A 22,851-nucleotide genomic window follows, 5' to 3' on the forward strand; every position below is an offset into this window, starting at 1 on the left:
ATCTGTCCCCGAGGATAAAGTGAGTCTACCTGCACGCTAACATTCGGTTTAAACAAACAGCCTGACTTTCAAGCAGATAATTGTATTATTGACAGTTAGAAAAAGAGAGATGGGGTGCGGTGGGCAGCGGCCATAAAAAGGTGACAGAAACCATAACCGGCAGCGAGCTCTGTGGAGGCTTCGAAATTGCTTCAGACCGTGTGTGAGTGGAGGCTCAATAGCGGCAGACAAAAAGGAGTGACCCGATCGCAGGGGCCAGATAAAAAAACATACCGCATTAATCTGCTGCGGGGTTGAACTTTCTGCACGCACTTTACCTCTGGACTTTACTTTGGCACGACTGCAGTGCACTTAAGGACACATCAGGAAATAATAACTCCACACGAGAGGCACTCAGAGGCTCCCAGAGCTTCCAATAACATCTTCCAAAATCCACCTCCCTGCATCTCTGGTCCACAAATTATCTCCTCTGTACACTCGTCTTTAAGCCACATGCAACATCGCGGGGGAACACGGGGTTCCTCTGCGGGACTCTTCACATTATGCTTTGATAGGACAGCGTGCTGCGGGAGGAAGGGAGAACCTCCTGAAGCTGCAATCTGCGATTTACGTCTCAATCTTCACTCTTCTACAAACTTCACATCAGAATTTACTAGCTGTATACAGTATCTACACATGGTTGCAGAATCTGTAGCCAAGAGAACAGGTTATGGTAGTCCAAATCCTGTTGGCCAATCTGATTTGAGATGAGACTTCTGTTACCGTAGTTAAATCTGAACTTTGGTCGTACTGCAACTTTTACATTTGTTTAGGCTGAATTTTCCATTTCTCTCTTGCTTTGGTTAGGTTAAGGCACAAAACTACGAGCACGGACGGAGATGGTCCAACTTCCTGTGAAAAACAGCCAGTTTTGACGCCCCAAAAAAAGTCTGGAAATGTCTCCAGATGTAATTTAAAATATCCAGCGGTGTGACTCGTTTGACAGCTTTGTTGGCTGTAATAACGCCACCTTACCCTCCACCTCCTGTTTTGAAAGCCGGCTACGTGTTTGCAGAAATGGCACCTGCTAACATTATATCCTGGAGGCTGGGCTGAAATGTGAGTTAATGCTTGTGATGTACACAAGTTTACGCCACGTTGTTTTACGATCATCAAAGGTAAAATTTCAAATTATGCAAACATGAAGATGTCTGTACTATACTTTGGTTTAGTTCGCTAATTTGGACATCCCCAGGCAGGCAAGTATGGCAGGTAAACAGTCCTTGGGGAGAGCAAAAATGAGATGGAACACATCAGCCAGAATGCGGTGTCAGAGCCCATCTGCTGCTGTCTCCTGGTGATTTAGTTTTTCTGAGCTTATTGAAATGTGTCCACACGCAGAAAAACAAATGTCTGGATGTCTGTTAGCGAGATACCTACACAACAAACCCTGATTTACTGGGTGTTGCGCCTCGAGGCCAAATCATCATCGCACGATAACTGACGAGACAGAGTGTGGACCTTCTGTCACATCTCAACCATCAAACCACCTGTAAACGTCTGAGTGAATGAGAAGTGTCTCACTGCTCTGTGACGAGGTTCACTAGAACACAATTAAAATGTTTGGACACAAATCTCTCAATTATTTACGAGAACATCCCTCTGATGGCTAAAAAAGCACATTTTTAAAAACTACATTTTCCCTCCCGTATGTCGTGTTTTGAACACGGAGCCGGGGAGCAGCTGCAGGCCAGCAGGCATCGCCACAACGTTTCTACAGGAAGCGACACCAGTGATTACAGAGGGAGAGAGAGAAAATCATCCACGCTGCAGAGGCTCATGGGGAATACATATTAGACTACTTGTACGATTAGTGTTCTGACATTACGCTGCCCTGGCATTTAGACCTCTTGGTTTTTTTAAATGAGAGGGCCTCACCGCAGTATTAAAACCTCTGGCTGCCGCGCAGCAGCTCCGAGGAGCCGGCGGCATGAATTAAACATGGCAGGTGGCGGAGAGAGGGCAGGGGTGAAGGTGAGCAGCCGTGGGAGTGTTGAAGCGCAGTCAGGTGTTAGAGGTCCGTGCCGCGGCCGTTACTTTGTCCGGCTGCCGGAGCACTTTTTGTATCTCAGTTTTGTGACAGAGCTCCGGGATTCAGCTTTTTGGACATCATGAATATAATAAACCAAAGAGTAAAAAAAAAAAAAGAAAGTCTTAATTTATACATATCAAATTACTCAGCGAGTTAGGGGTTAGGGTTTTCACCGTTTTAAACCCAACGCATTCAGTAGTTAGCATTGCTATCCACATGACTGGGAGCTTAAGTGGTTTCGATGTGCATTAGCTTGATTCTGTTTGCTGTTTGCGTGTGCATCTGGGTTTCCATTAAAGTTTTAAAGCTGAAACTGTTACATTTTTAAGAAAAGCCATGAGACGTTTTCAGGGGAAGGCTTCACACTGCGAGCATGCTAACTGGAGGAGCCGGAAGGACAGAAGAGGGACCACATCTCCCCTGAACTGGTTACCAGTCAGACATCGACTGAGACTGAGTCCGTTAAATATTAATGTGACAAGAAAAACAATTTTAATTATGTCTGGTTCATTTCATTACCTGTTCATTTTCATTGCATTTTTAATCCATATGTAAAGCAGGTAATTCATCACATTGATCCAAACATGCTATAAATCCAACATCACCATAGCAGGAGATTAAACTGCAGAAATCACAGATTTGCATCACTGCCTGCAGAGGTGGACAAAGTACTCAGATCTTGTGCTCAAGTAAAAGTCGCGACCCCTGTGCAGAAATACTCAGTAACAAGTAACAGTCACTTGTTAAAATGCTCGATCAGTTTGGGGATGTCAGCACTCCTGGAGACTTGGATTTGTTTTTGGTTTTTTTCAGTTATTTTTCGTCCCCAGCTACTCCAGTTGTTCAGGAGAATGTTGTAACGCTGTTTTGCTGTGAAGCTCCAGAAATGTTTTGTGGACTACGAAACTTCACCTGACTTTCGGCTGAGAATGGGTTGAATAGATAATGAGTTTTAAAACAGGGAAGCAAGAGTGAGTTGTTCTTTTAAGGGGCAAACAAATTCAAAGTTTTCAAAGTTTGAAGCACAGATGGATCGGAGGGCTGATTGGGAATCTATCATTTTCACTTCAGCTACAGAGCGCATGTGTTTAACTGAAGATTGATTTTTTTTTTCTTCCTTGTTAGAGGTCTATACATTTAATTAACTCAGATCCCTCAGATTCATCTTGCTAACACTTGAAGGGGTCCGTGCTCGCCGGCTTAGAGCACACTTAGTCTGACAATGATAGATCGACATTCAGCAATGGTACAAGTCCGATAGAAACACGTGAATTAATTGAGGTTAGAGAAGTATTGGGTGAAACTGAGATGGATGTATAGGCCCCAGAAGTTTCTGCCAGGTTGATGGACTAAAACCCCGTCGACTCTCACAAGCTGTTACCTGACGACCTCACCGGGCGGGGTCTCCGTGATTGGCATCTGCCATTTTCTCCTTGCCCTCCCACTCGGTCTTTCCCTCCGTCGCTCGCTGCGTTGAAATTACACTCACGTTAGATGTCTGCGTGTAAGTGCTGTGTGTGTCTTTTCCCATCTTTCTGTCGCTTATCTTTAACATAATCCGATGCTCACTCTTTCCTCCGATCATCTTTTTCTTGCACTTTCTTCTTCCTCTTCATTTTCGAGTTAATATTCTCATTTCACTCTCTTGGCTCTTGGAAATGCCTCCGGATACGCTGTCGGTGTGTTCCTTCAATCTTTCACCCCCCATGTTTGACTCTATATCTACCGACTGTCGACGCTGGAGTGAAATCAGCCGGATCAGCTGTGAGCCGTGACACCCAAACTACAACTGGTCAAACAGTCGGACTGTGTGAAGCAGCAGGTTCTCCCAGTGTTCGTTATTAGCTGCCATTAAAATTCCGCTCGTGGACGCTGCCACGGCCCGACAGCGAGAGCTCAAGTTAGTCTGCTGTTAATAAAATAAAAACTGTGCGACTTTGCAGGAAAATAAATGACCTTGTTGACTGAAGTGTCGTCTGACTTCTTCACAGCAGAGACTCATTTATCCTGAAAGGGTTCTGAAAGGCGCCAGCGGTGCCGAGTCGTTTCATTGACTCGTAATCAAGCGACTCAGGTTTAAGTGCTTCATCGGTTGTTTGTTTGGATTAGTCAGAACTGTGAGATCTTAGTTATGTTCTCTGAGCGTGAGTCACGACGACCTGACGTGAGTGTTCAGACACTTTCCATTCATTTAGAGACCTGCTGAATAATGAGCACAGTTTTGTTTGTGTGGCAGCCAGTATATGGAAATCTGCAGCACAACAAAGTGAGTCTGCAGATTTTAATGGCAGCTGTGATAAGCTGAACAGAACAAGTAGGCAAAATGTCCTGATTCAATTAGATTAATTACCTAAAAGAAGTGTCCAGTGAGAGACATAATATTGAATTGGTATGTAAGAAATAACTATTCATTTCACAATCATTTTTATTAGTACGATTATACTGTGTTATCTCTGCCCAGGATCTAATGTTAGCCCTCAACTTTCTGCAAACCACAGATACATTCAAGCTTGACATTTGTACCAAAGTTACAAGGATGCCTGTTCATGGAGATGGATGTTTGATATCTTAACACAATCATACAATATTCTAGTCTACACTTCTCCAATTTTAACATTTGGGGCAGGCAAGTGCCAGTGTCCACTGTTTGGGTCTCACTAGAACATAATTTTTTTATTTTTATTTTTTGCATTTTCGTGTTACTAAAAGTTGGGTTGGGGTGAACAATGAGTAAAATATCCACATTGAAGATATCGAGTTTTATCATGGAAGCAAAAATTGTATTATCAGTGAGGATGAGCAGAATATACTGTAAAGTTTATGATAGCTGCTGGCTTGTGAAGTAAAAAGACATTGAAATTCAAGAATAAAATCTGAGAAAACGCCATCATCGTTATCATTAAATATTTAAGATTTGAACGAATGATCAAATCTGGGGATCAGTACATAAACCAGCTCTCTCTTATACCCCTCCATCTTATTTCCCCATGAAGTCTTTCTCCTCTCCTCTCCCTCCGCCTCCATTCTCCTTCAATAAGGGTGTTAACAAGCACACAAAGGAACTGGGTTACTTTAAGAAATCCGATTACATAATTATATCACACAACATGTTTACTTGCACGAAAACACGCAACACTCTCACTCAGGCACATCATTCAATTGCTGTTACCCAATAATATATAGAGCAGAAACTAATTTCTAAAAATTAAAGGAAACAAAAACACAAATATCTTATTTTAATTTTCTCTCTTAATCTGATCTTCCTCCCACGCTCTCTCTCTCGCCTTCTATCTGCCTTTCTCAGCCCGACACATGGAGCCGTCTGCACTCTCGCTTACATAACCCAGACAAGTAAATAGCCAGCGCGGGTGATGCAGCCAGCTGGCAGAGGTCCAACCGGCAGCATCCCTTAAAGTCACCTACTGGTCTCATTTCTATCGACTTTTCTTCTTCTCACAGCAATAATGACATTTTTCTGTAAATAAAAACTGGACGGATATGACTGTGTCACCGCTCGCTTCTCACTTTAACACAACACTGACTCAACCTTCATCCACTTTGGAGAAGCTTTAACATCTGCTGCTCTGGACGCTGCTGGTCTGGTGGCGACTGCGTGGGAGAAATTCAATCGGGAAATACTGTGTTTTTTTTTAATTTGTAGTCAGTTTGGGATATTGGGATGACTCAGTAGATATAGAAACAAAACTAAAAAAAGAAGGAGGCTACAGAAACTTCAGCCACAGAGATTGGTCACTGGAGTCATTATATGTGTTAAACCTCAGATATCTATAATGTAATAACGAGGTTTGCTATCAGAAGGGCAGAAAAATGGTCCAGGACAAAATCAGCCTGTTACAGAATGAACACAGATCCTGTGCATGTGCATGGTGAGACATCTTGCTTTTCGTTTAGTGCCCATGCAAGCAGGGTGGCTCACACACACACACACACACACACACACACACACACACGTGTAAAGCGAGGCTGCAGAGGCACATCATGTAGGGTTTTAGAGTTCCGCTCATTTTTTTCAGCAACCCTCCCGGTAGAATGAAAAAGAAAATGTAAACAAGAATTTAAGAGGATGAACAGAATATAATGTCCAAAAATGCACACGGGAATGAAGTGAAATCCCAGCTGCCAGAACTGTTTCACTAGTTTAACTGTACAGGGTTCAACAGTGAGTGTACTGCCAATTAAAGTGATTCAAGTTAAAAAAATAAATAAATTTAGTTTCTTACTTGCAAAAGTGACATAAGTGAAAGTGATGGAATAGAGTTTATCAAAGCCTTTCTATGACTGCAGTAGCCAATGTACGTATTGCAGAGAAAAGGTGTCATAAACATGCCAATCTTGACGTACATGTTCAGCTAGAGTTGTTCAAACTGCGGACTTGAACCCAAACAGCAGGCAAGAGGTTTCTCTTGTCATGTCATGCTACAGTGCCCGCAGACCAGACAACGTTTCTGCACAAACCTTCTTAAAATAGTGTGCGACTGCTCCCAAGTCAGCTTGTGCTAAGCTAGGCCAACTTCATCTAGCGTCTTACTTCATACAAGGCCCGGTGTGCAGGATTTAGTGATGTCTAGCAATGAGGGTGCAGACTGTAACCAGCTGCAGACCCCTCGTTGCCACAACGAACATGAAATGTTCCTCTCCAGTTCCAGTGTTCGGAAAAAACATGGAGGACTCTCAGAGCAGATACAAAAGGTTCATTCTAAGGTAACAAAAACACAAGGCAAGACTAAGGAAATACATTTATGGACATTATATTCCATTAGTGCCGATAGATTCTCCTTAAACCCAGTAAATCATGCACACAGGACCAACAGGAGCAAAACTTTTTGGTCAGTATTTTCTAATATTCAGCTTCCTCAGTCTTAAACTGTATATGATTACAGTGTCATTTCTCAGGGAGTTAGCGGGGCAAAGCCAGCCAATGGTTTCCGCTTCCCTCACTGTGTTTTAAAGAGGATCATTTGTCTGCGACAGACATGGTTTAAAAGAAGCCTGTCCGACAGATGATTGATAGCTGTCTCCGCTTGAACCCTTATTGCCGCTGAATGAATGAGCTCATCACTCACCGGGCTCCCAATAGTCTTCGCCTCAATGTGGAAACACGCTGTCGTCAAACTTGCCCAAATCAATCCAACAACAGTGAATCTGGAGACAAATTTTGGTCGTGCAGTTGCTGAATCAAAATTCTGTCTGTTGAGATGATTCAGGAGGCAGCGAGTTACATGGTCATCTAACTATTCCTTCAAATTTGAAATGTGAATGTGTTTGCACTTCAACAAGCTCAACTGGCCGCACAGCTCTTTTGTTTGCATATTAAAAAAGGAATTTCCCATCAAACAAGTTTTATTGTGCTGCTTCCCGTCAGTCCTCCTCCTCGCTGAAGGGGATGAACATGTTGGAAACCATTTCTTTCCATCCCCCCAACCATCTGCCGTCACCAGAAAGTCTGCCGCCTCCTTGTGCAAAGAGGATCTTTTGCTTTCTCAGTCTAAAGGTTTTCTCTCTTTGGCTTTAATGGAGAGAATAAACATGTTGGAAGTGATTTTTCCCCATCAGCTTTTCATTCCCTTCACCATCTGCCGCCAGCATAGACTCTGAAAGCTTTAGCATCGCTTGCTCTAGAAGAACGGCGCCCCCTTCGGGTTTAAAAAAAAAAAAAGACACTTGTTGACTTTTATATCTTGGCTTCTATTTACATCATAGATGCTGAAACAGACAGACAGTCCTCTCTGGATTGATTTTGTTTGTTTTCAGCAATTACACCAAATTGTGATGGTGATGTGCAGGTGTTAAACATTTAATCTGGGAGAAGAAGCTGAATAAATGCCTAAAGCCGAGGGGATGGAGTGTCACCGGGAGCTGTCAGACGCATGTCCATTTGTGGGGAGTGTAACTGACAGGCAGGGCAGCGTCGACTGACACTCAGAGACACAGACAAAGACAGGAAGCAGCTTTTAATTCATCTAGCCAGCTCCTCTCTGCACAGATAAAAGAGGAGAAATAAACATTAGCGTGGGAGGTTTGAAATTGAAGCGAGTGGCTTGGCATTCAGATGTGTGTGTGTGTGTGTGTGTGTGTGTGTGTGTGTGTGTGTGTGTGTGTGTGTGTGTGTGTGTGTGTGTGTGTGTGTGTGTGTGTGTGTGGGGCCGAGCTGCCAGCTAAACAATCGCAGGCTTCAGAGCGACTGGGTTCAGGCTGAATGCAGACGGGGGACTTGGCTCGAGGGGGCTGTCACTCTGTCTGTCTGTACATGTCTATATCTGACTGTTTGTCTCGAGTGTTTCCTTGGAAACATTTTCAGTATACTGTAAGCTGTTACTTTGGTCCTGATCGCCAACAAGACAAGGAAAGTTTGTGAACATAACACACTAAAGGATGTGTAAAGATCGTCTACCTGTCGAAAGTGACTTACAATTAGGGGGCGTCATGTAACTAAAATAAGTTCCTGATCACAGAGACTCGTCTCTACAGGAGCGGCTGCTTCAAACTGCCTTGTTAAAGTGTGTTTTTGACAAAACACAAATGGAGAAAGCTAAAAAATATTTGAACTTCTATGCCTCACTTGGCGCCAGAGAGGATCACAGGTCAGAGAGGTGTACCTAATTTAACTGGCTTCAGGTTTGATCAGACGTATTAATCTGCAGATGTAACTTTGAAAAGGATTCAACCACAGATAGTCCTTCACCACAAGAGATATTAAGGATTATACACATTCATGTCATTTTTATTATTCATATGACAGTCTGTTTTTATATTGATTGTGGGTAAATGTTGAATTTCTCTTTTTCTTAGAGGTGTTCTCACTTCACCTGCTCATGCTGGACAAACTAAACTCAGTTAACAGCCGGGATACGAGTGTCGCATCACTTTTCAGTCGACCGGCTCTTGGTATGCAGCTTCCAGTCTCATCTTCCTCATCGCTGGAAGGATTAACTCAGTAGCTGCACTGAACCTCCGTGAACGAGCAGCGTGGTCTGTCGGAGGGGTTTGATTAGGTATCTGTTCACTCCAGCTCTGAGCCAGAGGTGCTTTCTAATACCTGAAGCTCCCCTTTGGCGTGGAGCGCTGAGCCATTAAAATGGTATAATACTCAGCCCAACTCCTCCTCCTCCTCTTCCTCCGTGACTCTCCGCAGGCTCACATTTATCTTGTTAAGCCAGAGCCAATTGGTAAAGCTGTGAATGGCCCGGGCGGCCTGTCTGGTTGTAGAAGCTCGGCTTCTTGCCCTCAAGATTGTTCAGGTCTTTATCTGTCACCAAGTCACGCGTTAATCCATTCACAGAAGTCAACGCTTTTCACTTTCACGTTTTATTCATGATCCTTCAGTTACAGTCACTCAACAAAATGGTGGAAAATGTTTAAATCATGAAAGCAACTCTAAGAAGCTGAATACTAACTATGTTAAGCAGGTGTAAAGTCTCCCAAGTTTTCCATCTCACTTTAGTGGTTAAACATACCCACCATGCCGCCACACACTCCATACAAAATATGTTTGAGGGAAGATACGAATGTGATTAGATTTGCAGATGCTCGCTTAGTATCTTCAAAGTTATCACGATTCATTCCAGGGAAATATGAATTCTCTGAAAAATGTTCACGGAAATTTTGATGGAAATTCATATTGTAGTTGGTGATATTTTACTAAAAAAAAAACATTTTAACCTGATGGAGGGGCTAGAGCAAAAGGACACCAAAAACAGAAGGAAACACCATCGAGGCATCATGAATGTTTTTATTACTGTCAATTCATACAATCATTTTTGAGTTATCTAAGTTTGGACCAAAGTGATCAGCACTGCGATTGTGGTCTGAGGGAAAACAAAGGGTGTTAAACAGGTGTCACCCTACTTGTTCACGTCATCACAATAAAACAATCCAGATGGATAAAAAGCACGCCAGGTAGGAGGGAATATGTGTTTATGCATTCCCTCTAATTCCAACATCAGAAATGTTTTTTGGGGAGCGATGTTCGATGCTGTTAAGGCTCATTTATGCCCACGTTATGAACAGATCCAGATGGAGCCTTCTGTCTGGACTCTGTGTTTAACTCTTTCATACTTCTACTGGTTCCCTGAAAGCTTCCAGATACAGACTAACATAGCAGTACCCCCAGTTGTCATGGGGGGCAGTGTAACAGTGGAGCCAGTCGTTAAATCGCGACATGACCAGAGCAGAAGAGGAAGAAGTTTCACAAAAAACAGAACTGTTTGAGGTGAGCTTAAGCGAGTTGGCGAGAAGACCGAAACATTAGTATGACAGTACTTCAGAAAGAGAGTGAAAAGTGGCAAAGGAAAAGCGGAGGACCGTGCAAAACCGATTTATCACTGAACAGCACCCTCTAGTGGTTGCATTGCAATAGTGAAGAGCACAGGGAGGTATGTCCTAATCTAAAGCGAGCACAATCCAGACTTTAAATGATCTGACAGGCACTCACTTGAAAGCACACTGACGGCGCACATCTGCCTGTAAATGATGCAAACTGGACCGGAAAACTGCAGGTCTGTTACTGCTGCAAACAAGCAATCTACAGACAAACCTAAATGTATCAAGAAACCAAGTTAACCAGCTGAAATAGAACTCTCAAAACTCACAACATAGCAGGATGTGAGGTAACCATGGAAAAATACAAATCTGAGTACCATCTCCTTCAAACAAACACGTGATAACTTCTGCAGTAGGAGAGGGGCGCCATATGTGCGCCAACACGCTAACTGTCACTTTTAATTTAGCACTGTGCATGCAAATTAGGCCTCTCACACTTCAGCATGTGGCGCTATCAGTAAGTGGAGAGAATTTCAATGTACGAAAACAAGCTTTAGAGAAACCAGATTGTGCCTTAGTGTGTTTTTATACACCTCCAATGTCCAAGTAAGACTGAAATAATGCCTCTTTAAACGGAGCTGCTTTGAGCAAGGCATCCCATCCTGAATGCAGTGGTCTATATGAATAGATATGAAGGACATAAATCTTACATAAAACACATCTTGAATGTACATATCTTCAGACACAGTTGATATTCATGAAGCAGCCAACATGAGACAAACCACCAGGTTTACAGCGCCGCACTTACTCCTGCCTGAATAAATCTTGCTTTTATTCACCCTTGTATTCTAAATAGGAGCCATTAATAATATTAGAGAAGGTTATTTTCTGTCAGCGTGTTTTGCGATCCATTTCAAGCTGCAGCAAACCATAAAGGTCACCTTCAGTAAAGAGTAAGTAAATAGGAATTCCCTTATTTTCAGAGGCGCTGAGGGGGGAGAAAACAGCTAAAGTGACCCAAAGCTATACTGGAAACTAACTAATTGTAATGTTTTTAGATTTTAGGTTTTAGATTTTAATCGTTCTGTGACTTCAGAACACTGCCAAGATCACAAGGGATAATGTGAAGTTATATGGATGTTCATAGTGAAATCTAAACTAAAGAAATAAAGGGAGATAACGTAAAAGAATGGGTGCTTTTCTTTTCCACTGGATTCAGAGGATGAAGTCTATCAAGCAGCTCTGTTCAAAACTGCTTATTTCCCAGGACGACAACATGGTGTCACATTTCCAAAAGTTTGGAGTTGAAGTATCACAGAATCATAACACGTTTAAACCACCTTTTTGAAAAAGTTCTGCACAGACATGGCAGTCACTGAAAGATATTAACCAGTTTGTACAGACTATTCAATGTCTGCATGAAGGATGTGTAATAGTGCTTGTTGCTGATGAAAGGACAGTCGACATCATCTTGAGAATTACTATTCTTCTTTTTGCAGTTTCTTTCAAGATAGCTTATCGTTATCTTCGCTATTTCGATTGCATGCATCTATACATTTCAAAACATCCCGGCGAAGGCCTACAGTTAAAAATTAGCGAGCCTGCTCACAGTTGCACAATGACAGAAATGTTGATTAATGTGTGATGTCCCGTAAAATTGCATCAAATGAATGGGGAGCCTAGTGAGGAATGTAGAAAATGAGTGAAAAATGTGTTCAACCACAAGTACACATCGAAAAGTTTTGCTCAAAATGAAAGCTCATCACAAATACGGCCGACAAATGGCCTGACTTGAGACTAAACTTTAAGATTCACAGATCATCCTGCGAAACCGGAAATCCCTGCTGAATCAAGACAGTTTGAGAACCATTCTTACAAGCAAGACAAATCCAACATTTTAGTTTACTTCCTCACTGCGTAGTCCCTCATCTGTCAAACCAAAATTCTTTTAAATGCCATCCCAACTTAAATGTAAAACAAGTTTAATTTAATACTGATGCCTCTATATGATCTACAGAAGCAAACAAGACAACCAGAGAGGTCCGATTCAGACTTGAAGACTTGAAATTCAGAGTTGAATAAGTAAACTAAATTAGAATTTTATGCTGGAGCACGGATGACGAACTGAGACGTCTCAAAGCCTCAAAGCCTTCGTGTTGAGAGCGAGGGGCCCCATGATCTTTCTGATGCTCTGAGTTATAAGCAGGATGTGTCAGAAAAGTTACCACAGTGATAACTGGTTTGTGGCGGCCAAGTGTTCAAAGCCACGTTTCTTTTTGATCATTTGTTGTTGGCTCTTCCTGTTATTGTGAGGCTGAATTCACCAAGCAATTGTTCACCCATTAATACGTGAGACGGGTTTAGACCGTCGTCTAACAACAAGCCTTCTGGGAGATGTAGGAAATCAATTTACTGGTGCAGAAATAGTTACACAAACACTATACACTATGTACGTGAGCAGCAACCTTCCAGTAGCACTCAGTGCCCTCAGTGAACTTTTCAAAATCAAACTCATTTCAGCAGCCAGACGCTTCACTGAAAGGCCAGATGGCGGACCACTTAATAACTCTTGGCAAAAACACTGGAACCTGATCTGGTTGTTTATGTTTCAGTGGACAATAAGACGAGCAGCTGGAGCTCCGTCAGACCTCTGACCAGCTCTGCAGCCGCTCCTCTGAGCCTCGCTTAGCTTCTCTGTATACTCTGGTGTCAGCTGGACGGAGGGAGCCTCTCTCCGGAAGGTGATAACAAGATAGGCAACACATCAACCATCTGCTCTACTGCTGCATGCTAATAACTCAATGCGTTTGTGTGCCGTTAGACCACATTAACACAGCCTGAGGGTCGGGGCTCCTCTACAGTGTGAAGGGTCGGGAGATGTTTTACAGGAGAACAAAAATTCTATTATTCTTTTAGAATATTTCTCGAAACCTGTTGTTTCTGGTCCAGTACAGCTAGAGTCGGACAAACCACTGCTTTGACAAGGTCCATTTAGCAGTCCACTCTGTAGTTTTCAAATCCTGTCACACAGACTTTCTCAGAACATTGAGTTTTCCCAGTTGACGTAGAACTGCAATGTCCACTTTTTGTAATGGCAGAGATACTTACAGAAGTTGGTATGCCAACCAGCTTACACAGACCCACCCTGTCTCATAATACCTCTCACTGCATGGCTAACTGAGCTAATAGCTAATGGAAAAGTTAGCAACAGTCAAATGATCCAAAGAAATCTAATATGTGAGGTTTTTTAAAAGGTATTTCAATCAGTTACTAAAGTGATTTACTGGTCTTTGGCACCATCAGAGTGTTTCAGAATGTTTTTTATTTGTAAGTCTGTGCTGACATATATTTTTTTTTAACTGTAACTTATTTGACATTATTGGAACGAGGCCCCTGAATCATACACATCTTTAAAAAATGTCAAGAATGTGAACAATTCCGAGATTTAATCCAGGACATAAAGGTAGACAGCATACAACCAACAAAACAACACAGTAAAAAAGGCTAAATCATTTCCAAGCAGCTACAATTTGACCTTCTCTTAAAAACTGAGGTGGTTCCTATTAAAATCTTTATGCGTTCCTGTGTGTGTGTGTGTGTGTGTGTGTGTATATATATAGGCCTCTTACTTGATGACTGTTCCTTTGACGCCCCCTGCTGTCGTGAGCATGACTCTGGTGGTGAGGCTGACCCTCAGGTCGTCCTCCTCCAGGCCCAGCAGCTCGGCACAGTGCTCCAGCGTCTGACTCGACTGGTTCTTGATGGTGCAGCCTCCTGGAAGACAAGGAGGAGGGCAAACGTCAACCTCAGGTAAAAAAAAAAAAAAAAAAAAGGCAAGGTGAGGTTAAGGCAAGGTGCCTTCCACCTAAAGGATGGGCCAGGAGATCCAAGAGCTGATTAAAGAGCTGCATATCTCAAATATTTCCTTAAATTTTCATGAAATGAGACCTTGGAAGCCAATTCTGGTCTGGATGTTTTCATAACAACTATTCGATTGTATCTACATTTTTTTATCAATCATCTTTCTATAAGGTCGTTTTCGAAGTAGCGGTGGGGTCCGGTATTCTCACGCTCGACTGAAGTGACCTGAAGCTTGTAATCCATCTTTACTGAAGGACGGGCTGGGTGATAGAATCAAACACTCACTTATTTTTGACTACATTACATTAATATAACCACGAGGTTCGCTTCAGCTTAGACACTCAGATAAGCCCAAAAACTCTCAAGAAACTGATTAAGTAAGCTGTGTTTCAGTACATCTTTGACTGGCTGAGGGTTTCTGGGTAATCTAGGAAAGTAAATGATTGGAAATTAAATTCTTGTTCTTAGATGCCTCTCAGCAATGCTCATACAATATGTATACATACAGGAATTACCTAAATATAAAATAAAACAAAATAAAAAATATAACATTGTGGCAGACTGCTATACAGCTGTCAAAACTTCACCACTTCTACCTTCGAAGTAGAAGAGAAATACACCTTTTATTTAGCCAATCACAAAAATAGTCACACATTTTTCCAAAACTATTCACAGTAAACTACAAATCCACCAAAATCTAATAAAATGTCTGGTTTCATGTTTCAATTTATGGCATTGTATGAATGAAAATGCAATGCCCAGGCTCCAAGTAAGTAATCATAATAGTAACTAATGATGACTTTATCAATGCAGCCCCTTTAGAAAGAGTTTACATACAAAGAAAAAGGGTTCTCTGAAGTACGGTTCTTAAGTGATGCATATTTGACAGAACAAGGTCACAATGAGCTCCAAAAGAGCAAAAGTTTCATAAAAATAAGACTTAAAGCAGTCAAAATAAAAAAATATATATATATATATAAAAGACATAAGCAGCAACAACCTTAAACAACCTCACAGAAATGCAAACACTAGACAGCATGAAGTGACACAAAGAAGGATTCTTCACCTGAAGGTGTCAAAGCCATAAAGCACAACTTTTAACGGCGATGGAATCAAATGGAAGCAAGAAAACTTACTTCAAACATCCTCCTTCAAATAAATGACACAGTAAACTCTATCACAACTGTTTGTTTTTTTTGTTTTTTTGTTTTTTTAAACTGAAGGTATAAGAATGTTTACAGTTAGCAAAAACTTCCAAACTCCTGACATGGAGAGATGGATGGGTGGAAAGGTTTACTGCTGAATCCACACGTACACACTGTACGTCATATTTGTCAAAGATAAAGTAGAAGCAGCGCGACTGAAGCATCTGTCAGCTCCTCTAGTGAAGGTCATACATAACTTTCAGGAACTCAAATGTTGTCTTTGCTAGAAAGATCCGACGCTTCCAAAAATGTCCCAAAAGCAGTGACTCCATCATCCACATCAATCACAGCTCCGGAACGTAGTCATAAACGCACATAAACAGCCGTGCCAGCGCTGCCGTGTCGGCCCCCATACAATTCATCGATGCTGATCGTCAACCATCAGCCTTCGTAAAGAGTTATGTTTTTAACAAAGTCGTCAAATGCCTTCTGGGATTTGCTGTAAATGAGCTGATGTCATCGGATGTTCAGTTCACACCAAGGGCTTCGACTTTCATTCCTGCCCTTTGATGGTGGAATTGATATTCTCATCACAGCTTCCTTCAACACACACGTACCATGAACATATATGTCAAGTACGTCACTGTATGAAGGGGCTGACCTCACCGGCTCGTCTCTCTCTCTCCCTGCTCTGCGATGGGGCCAACCTCGTCTCTCGACTCGCTGAAGGATTAAGTGGGTGTAAAATATGAATGAAGTAATCTTTTAAAATCCCACGCATTCCTGCAACAACGCGCACCTCCATGATGACAAACTGACAAGCAAGGGCCTACGTGGGCCCTACTTGAAGGTGAGGGCAACACACAGCGCTCATTATGTATGGGGAGAGTGAGAGTGACGCCCACGAGCTGTGAACCGCGCAGGTCCGCGGAGGAATGAACAAAGGGCCAGAAGAAACCGGGTGGGCTGAGAGTGGAAGAGAGAGGAGCTGACACACAGGGAACTCTGCTCAGACGGAGAAGGGGAAGGAGAGGGTTTTTCTAACGGAGGTGCGACGTGTCATCCGGAGGGCTGGGGCAGCTGATGGGGGGAGTTAAGGGTGATAGGACTTGACGTCGCAAAAGCGAAGGCTCATTAAACGTACAATCAAGAGCTTGTTAACCTTGTCCTTGGGCTGCAATCAAGTCTTTACCCTACATGACGTCACTCACTGGTTTGCAGGACGACCGTTTTTAAAGATTCAAGCTAATACCGAGGACTGAGACATGCTGTTTCCCCAGTGAACAAATCCTCTGCAACTGCTGCAGTTTTATTTATACATTTCATATACTTTTCAAACTGACGATTTGTTGCGCTAATTATCAGCGGTTGATGAATGTAGATGTTGTGGCAATTTATGGAGTTCTTTTCTGTTCTTTTGGACAGTCCGACGTGATTTTTAAAAATTATACCCTATTTTTGGTTGATTTTACTAAATGAGACCATCATTTACAAAATGAAAATCTCATTCATTTTCTCATTAGGAAACTGTTTACCCAGGTCATAAATCAAGAGAGGAGGTAATTTTCTCAGAAGACAGGATAACACTGGAAGTCCTTTTTTAAAACAGGAGTCGCCCGCTGCTGGCTAATACACAGAATGCACATTTGAGGCACTGAGGCATTGCATTCACTTTTTAGATGCAGAGGCTTGGTCCTCTTTTAATATGATCAATGGCTGCAGCTAATGATTATTTTCCATATTGATTGAAAGGATAAGAATACTTCCTGACAGCTCTTTTTGTTGTCTCAGCTCCGATTAAAGATACAAATCTTTAAAAGAATCTACACATTTTCTTTTGAGATATGAGATATAAAGTGTAAGTTGAAGAAAAATTTCCATTGTTGGAGATTTGAAGAGAAAAAAAGAAGAAACAGCTTAAACTAATTAGATTGATTTTGAATTTGGGCCATCTGTGGCTCAAGGTAAGTAATGATAACTATGTATTCCCAGACACTATCAGAGTGCATCTGTGAACTTTGGATCAATACGTACATGAAGTGTCTGTAAACCCATGTGCTGGTGGGTGACAACTCTTCACAGCACTGGAGCTACTTCTCTGATCAATGAGAACAATCAATACCTCCTGAAAGCTAAGTGAGCTAATATCAAATCAATGTCTGGACTGAGGAAGCCCCTGAAGGAAATGCTCAAGGTGCATATTAGATCTGAGCCAAGGACTCAAACCTAACTCCTGGTTAATTAGGCTTCATTATTTGCAGCCTCCTCTGATAGATCTCCCTGTTTATTTTGAAATAAGTCGAGTCCTGAGCAGAATTGACTTCTGACTGCCAGAATCTCCTCCAGGCGCCAAAGGTCCAGTGATTTACGGGCTGAACTTGGCCGAGTGCTTTCAGGCCAAGCTTCGCCTCCGCAGCCGTGACTTTGCTGAGTGGATGTTCAGATGTGTATAATGTCCAAAATGCTGCAATGCACAGATCACGTACAGAGATGAAACTGCCAATTAATCTGTTCAGAACGTTGGAATAAGAACTGAGCTGTCATGAAATATTCTGCTGAGCCAGACGATGCCTCTGGACAAGTTCCGGGGGCAGAAAGTGTTCTTCTTTTTCCCCTAAAAGTGAGATTCTTTTTTTCAAAATATGTTCACACCTGCCAGACCCATCAGTAAACATGCTGTGCAGAAAAGCTTCACTCAAACAGACTGAACACAGAGTAGAAATTCTTGTCAGATCCTGAAGCTTGCAGACATACAAAACAGAGCATGTGAGGCTGAATGCGTATAAGCCGATGCACACGCCTAGAATAATTTCTGCTTGATACGACTGTGCAGACAAAAAACTCATGATGACTTTGGTTTGATCGCTCGCTCAATAGCGATTCAAGGGCTACAAGTGGAGTTGGATCTAGTTGATATACACAGTGATGTACTTCACGCAACTCTGAGGACAAATCTGGCTTTCAAATTAAACATTTAACCCAGGGTCATTCAATTGGCCCACATTTTAAAACCAAAATGTGCCAGATGCTTTTGAGCAGCCGGTTAAAAAGCTGCAGTTTTGGCAATGACAAACACAAATGAATGCAGTAAGAAACAGTAAACAAATAATTCTATTCCTCTGGGGGGTTTGGTGATCCTCAGTGCAGTTCTATAGTGCAGTATTCTATACAGCAATGCACTCATTGCAAAAAAGAACACATACTCAGAGGTTGCTTCTGGGCCAGATGTGGCCTGTGGGTAGCCACTTGAATAGGCCACATATAGCTTCTTAAGGAAAAGCTTTCATAACCTGCATCCACATTTTCATTTTCTCCTGCTTATCAGGGGTCGCATCATGGTGGCAGCAGTCTGAACAAGGTAGTCCAGAGGTCCTTATCCCCCTATCACAATCATTTTCCTGAGGCATTCCCAGGCCAGATGAGATGCAGGTTCAGCATCCGCCTCAGGGTCTCCTCCAAGTTTGTCATGCCTGGAAAACCTCCACAGGGGAGGCGCTCAGGAGGATCCCGATCAGTCGTCCAAACAACCTCAGCTGCCTTGCTTTGATGCAAGAGAGCAGCACCCTTATCTCTGAGGCTGAGCCCAGCCACCCTACAGAGGAAACCCATTTTTGTCCACTTGTATCCATAATCTCATTTTTTCAGTCACTACCCAGAGCATCATGATCATATGAGGGGTTGAGGTTAAAGGACTGCTAAATCAAATTAATCAAATCCCTCTTCACTGTGGCGGGTCCGACGCCCGCGGCACCCACTGACGCTGCAACAAACCGCCTGTCCATCTCACGCTCCAATTTACCAGACACTCGTGAACAAGACCCTGAGATACTTAAACCCAACCGGAGGGGGGGGATTCAATGTCTTCCAGCAGTAAATCCCAGCAAACACAAACTCATGGCTTCCAATTTCATCCCGCTTCATTCAATTTCAGCATGATTCAATTCAATGTTTTTTGATGCCACATTTAAGGGAAATATTCAGGTTCTAAAGGTGGTGTCTCTGAGACAGAGAAGCGAGAAGCAGACGAAGCATAACATAACATTCAAGACAAAACCTGAATAGCCTCACACCTTCAGATGACAGGTGCTCGACAGGAAGATCCCAAAACCCCTACTCAACAGGTTACACTTGGGGCCCCCTAAATCAACTGCATGAAATAAAGAGAAACGTAAGATCGTGTCAAGCAAGTCATTTAAGTCCTCCTGGAGCCCTAAACAAGTCTGTGCAGTCGTGGGAAATCTTTGCAGGCTTTCTCTTTCTGGTATCTGATGTGTAGATATTTCTTTATCTTCCCCCTCTCGTATCACTCTCTGTGGGTTCCACATCGAGGGCTGTCTGGATCTCCATCTTCTCTTTCTGATCACGTCCTCTCCTGGCCACTGATTGATTCTCTGCCACAGGTCAGTGTTTTCTGATGAGTCCAGCCATCAGATCTGTATTCTTGGAAGGTGGCCATTTATAAAAGGTCTGTATTTGCTGGATGATTGTCATTCCCCAAGTCTCTGGTCTGTGTAATCGGAATTAAATGGGCCTATATTCGTCTGACTTTTAGAGGATTTTTCAAACTAAGAAAAGCTCCTTTGGCCTCCCCCAAACGCGAGTAAATATTCTTTTAGAGCTCCCTTAAATCGACCCCTCAGGAGACCTCTATCCAAACTGCAAACTGTAAGCCGAGCCTGTCTCAGAAACTGGATGATTGCCTCCTGAGTCCTCACTCGCTGTAAAACACGCACCATGAAAGCCACCCACTGCGCAAACCAGTCAATTTAATAGGCGCCCAGCTGTGCCTCTCCGGCTTCCCCGCGGAGGGAGAAAATGACAGAGGCGGGACTGAGAGCTGAGGAGCTCCACTGCCGAAGTTCAAAAGGATCAGTTGATTTTCACGCGAGCCTCCCCGGAGGGTTTGCTTCTGAACGGCGGTGAAAAATGAGGCGTGAGATTGGGTGGAGCAACGGAGACAACTGCGCTGTAATGTGCCTCTTGAAACGTAGAGAACACAAGACTTGAAAAGATTGATTGAACGATTATTTTAAGACATTCATACAAATTATCTAATTAGCTCATTTCCCTCGGGTGAAATGACGATCATTTCACAAATGTGAGTCGTGCGATTCCTGTCAGGAGAAACAAACGCGGGCGCAAAGGGTCACCCTCACATATATCACAGAACCATTTATCTTTGACCACAATGAGACTGAAGAGAGGAGACGGGAGATGGAGGCTGAATATTACGGCGATCAATCAGTGCGGGGGACTTGAGGGATGAGATCAAAATGGCATCTGCCTCTTAGGAACCGAACTGCCGCCGCTTAGGAGTCGAGAAGCGGGCAAGACGGATGGTTTCTGATGTAATCACAGAGCGCTGTGGGCTGGAGTCTGAAAACTCATCAGTTAGAGATGATGACGAACTATCGTCGCCACCGTACCTGTGGTCTCTGAGCCCAAATCACACTCGGAGTCAAGGCAGTACTGAGACACTTCAACGGAGGTAAAAGTGTCAGACCATGTGTTTAAAATATCAAAAGTAAAAGTACTCTACAGAGAAAAATGGGGCCTGTGAGTGCATACAGAACACTGTACCACACACAGTATATCACATGAAAACACAAACGCAGGCGACAAAATGTAAAATGCACATTCTGACAAGAACCTCGAAGGCATCATTAGTTTGGTTTTAGTAAGAGAACATCACAAAGTTCAGAGGTGAAGAGGTCACGTGCTAATCTGCTGCGACATGTTCATCATCGCGTTCAGGAAACTTTTTTAATGACGAAATTCTCCTCCTCCCGCCAACCAGAAACCTCCCAAAACTCCAGCGATTTTTAGGGTTTAAGGCGATGCTCATAAATAGCTTTTTTTGTTCTTAACAACATCCCCAAAGCCAGAGCTTCACATTTAATCCACAGTGACTGGAATCAGACCCTCAGCCGGCAGGATGTGAGTTCACTGAGATTCATCAACACAATAACTGTTTAAAAGGTCTCAGCCTGTCTATGATCCGCCCGTGTGAAATAATACAGAATGTCATAAATAAACTTTAAAAAGGTGGAGGAGGGATTAATTACTCGTGCAATCAAATGTTTTGAAGTCGACTGGAGGTTTCAATTCACTGGCAGCGTTGTTCAGACGCAAGCATGTTGTACTCAGGGCAGCCCAAGAGAAGAGAAAGGAGGACTCTCTGCAGCACTGTGTACTTAGATCAGTTTCCCATTCTAAGTTTTTGTGATGATGTTTTTAACCTTTAGCCTGTTTCTGTCACTACCTTTGTGAGATAATAGATACTTGAGGTATATTTTTCAACATTATTTCTCTATTCCCCTTTCTGGTGGTACATCGCTGGTTTGCCAAGATTTAGCTACAAGTCACATGTCTCTAATCGAGGGCCTGAGGGCAGAGAATGTCTTTCACTGTACACATTGTGAAGCCCACAGAGGTTATAATGATTGTGATTTGGGGCTTTATGAATAAAACTGGCTTGACTTCACATGTCGTCGTGCCAGGGTTGTGAGTTTTCATGCGTTGTGCAGATATCTCGCTGCAGGCTCACCCGACGTGCTTCCAGCCTCCTCGAAGTTGATGTTGCCGAGGTGCAGCACGCCCGCCACCACCCTGAACAGGTCCAGCTTCTCTGTGTCGTCCAGGCCGATCTTCTTCATGGCCACGCACATCCTGTTGAAGTCGCCCTGGTCGTCCAGCAGCGGGTCCTTCAGAGGGCCCGCTTTCAAGTGCTGAGAGGCGAGACAGAGCACCGACAGTTAGACCCTTTCTAGCTTTACAACCTTTTCAACCCTTTTATTTCCATTTTCCTTTTCACCCTTTCTACCCAGTTCCATTCATGCTGGCCTTTTGACTTCACTTTATCCTTCGTTTCTCCACCTTCTACAAACTGACCTCCTCTGATTGCTCCTTCTAAACAATTTTGTCTCTCTAGGCGTCCTCTCCTTTGTGCGCTTCCTGTGCTGCAGCAGCCAGGTCAGTGAAAAGTGTCTGGAGTGTTACTTAAAGCAAAAGTCTGGCTTTGTCGAACTAAAACTAAGGCTGACCTTAAGCCAAGATGAAAATAACTTTTTTCATTTTAATACAGTAACTGCAAGTGTTGGGCACATCTAGCTCTCTCATTCCTTGAATAAAGCACACAGAAGAACTCCCAAAAGCAGAGTGATCGGTGCATGAATATCTCAATGTGCAGCAGAGAAAAACCAAAGATACTGAAGGAGGAAACACACACACACACACACACACACACACACCTGAATAACACACTCAAGAGTGTCACAGTGTGATGATATCCGCAGGCTAAACAACCACTCCGCGTCCCCTGTGACAGAATTAAGCAGAAAATGAATTCTACTGCTTAGTCGGTTCCACTATTTAATCAGCTCCTTATTGGATTTTCATTTGGCTTCTTCACTCAAGCTCATGAAGTCGAATAAAGTAAATCAACAGTCGCCATGAAGCCGAGCTCTGAGGAACCTTACAACCACTTTGGAAGAT

The 22,851-nt window shown here is 42.9% G+C and overlaps 1 protein-coding gene across 5 annotated transcripts in view; it reads right to left on the reverse strand.

The window, feature by feature from the left end:
• The window catches only part of myo6a (myosin VIa), a 144,302-nt gene that overhangs the window by 69,539 nt on the left and 51,912 nt on the right, over nt 1-22,851 (reverse strand). For all 5 annotated transcript variants that reach the window (XM_037085794.1, XM_037085793.1, XM_037085792.1 and 2 more), the window contains exons 11-12: nt 21,905-22,085; nt 13,981-14,125 (exon numbers count right to left, since the gene is read on the reverse strand). In XM_037085794.1, coding sequence (XP_036941689.1) covers nt 13,981-14,125; nt 21,905-22,085 — 326 coding nt within the window. The remainder of the gene's footprint in view (nt 1-13,980; nt 14,126-21,904; nt 22,086-22,851) is intronic.

This window comes from Acanthopagrus latus, chromosome 22, assembly GCF_904848185.1.
Source record: "Acanthopagrus latus isolate v.2019 chromosome 22, fAcaLat1.1, whole genome shotgun sequence".
Taxonomy (NCBI): Eukaryota; Metazoa; Chordata; class Actinopteri; order Spariformes; family Sparidae; genus Acanthopagrus; species Acanthopagrus latus.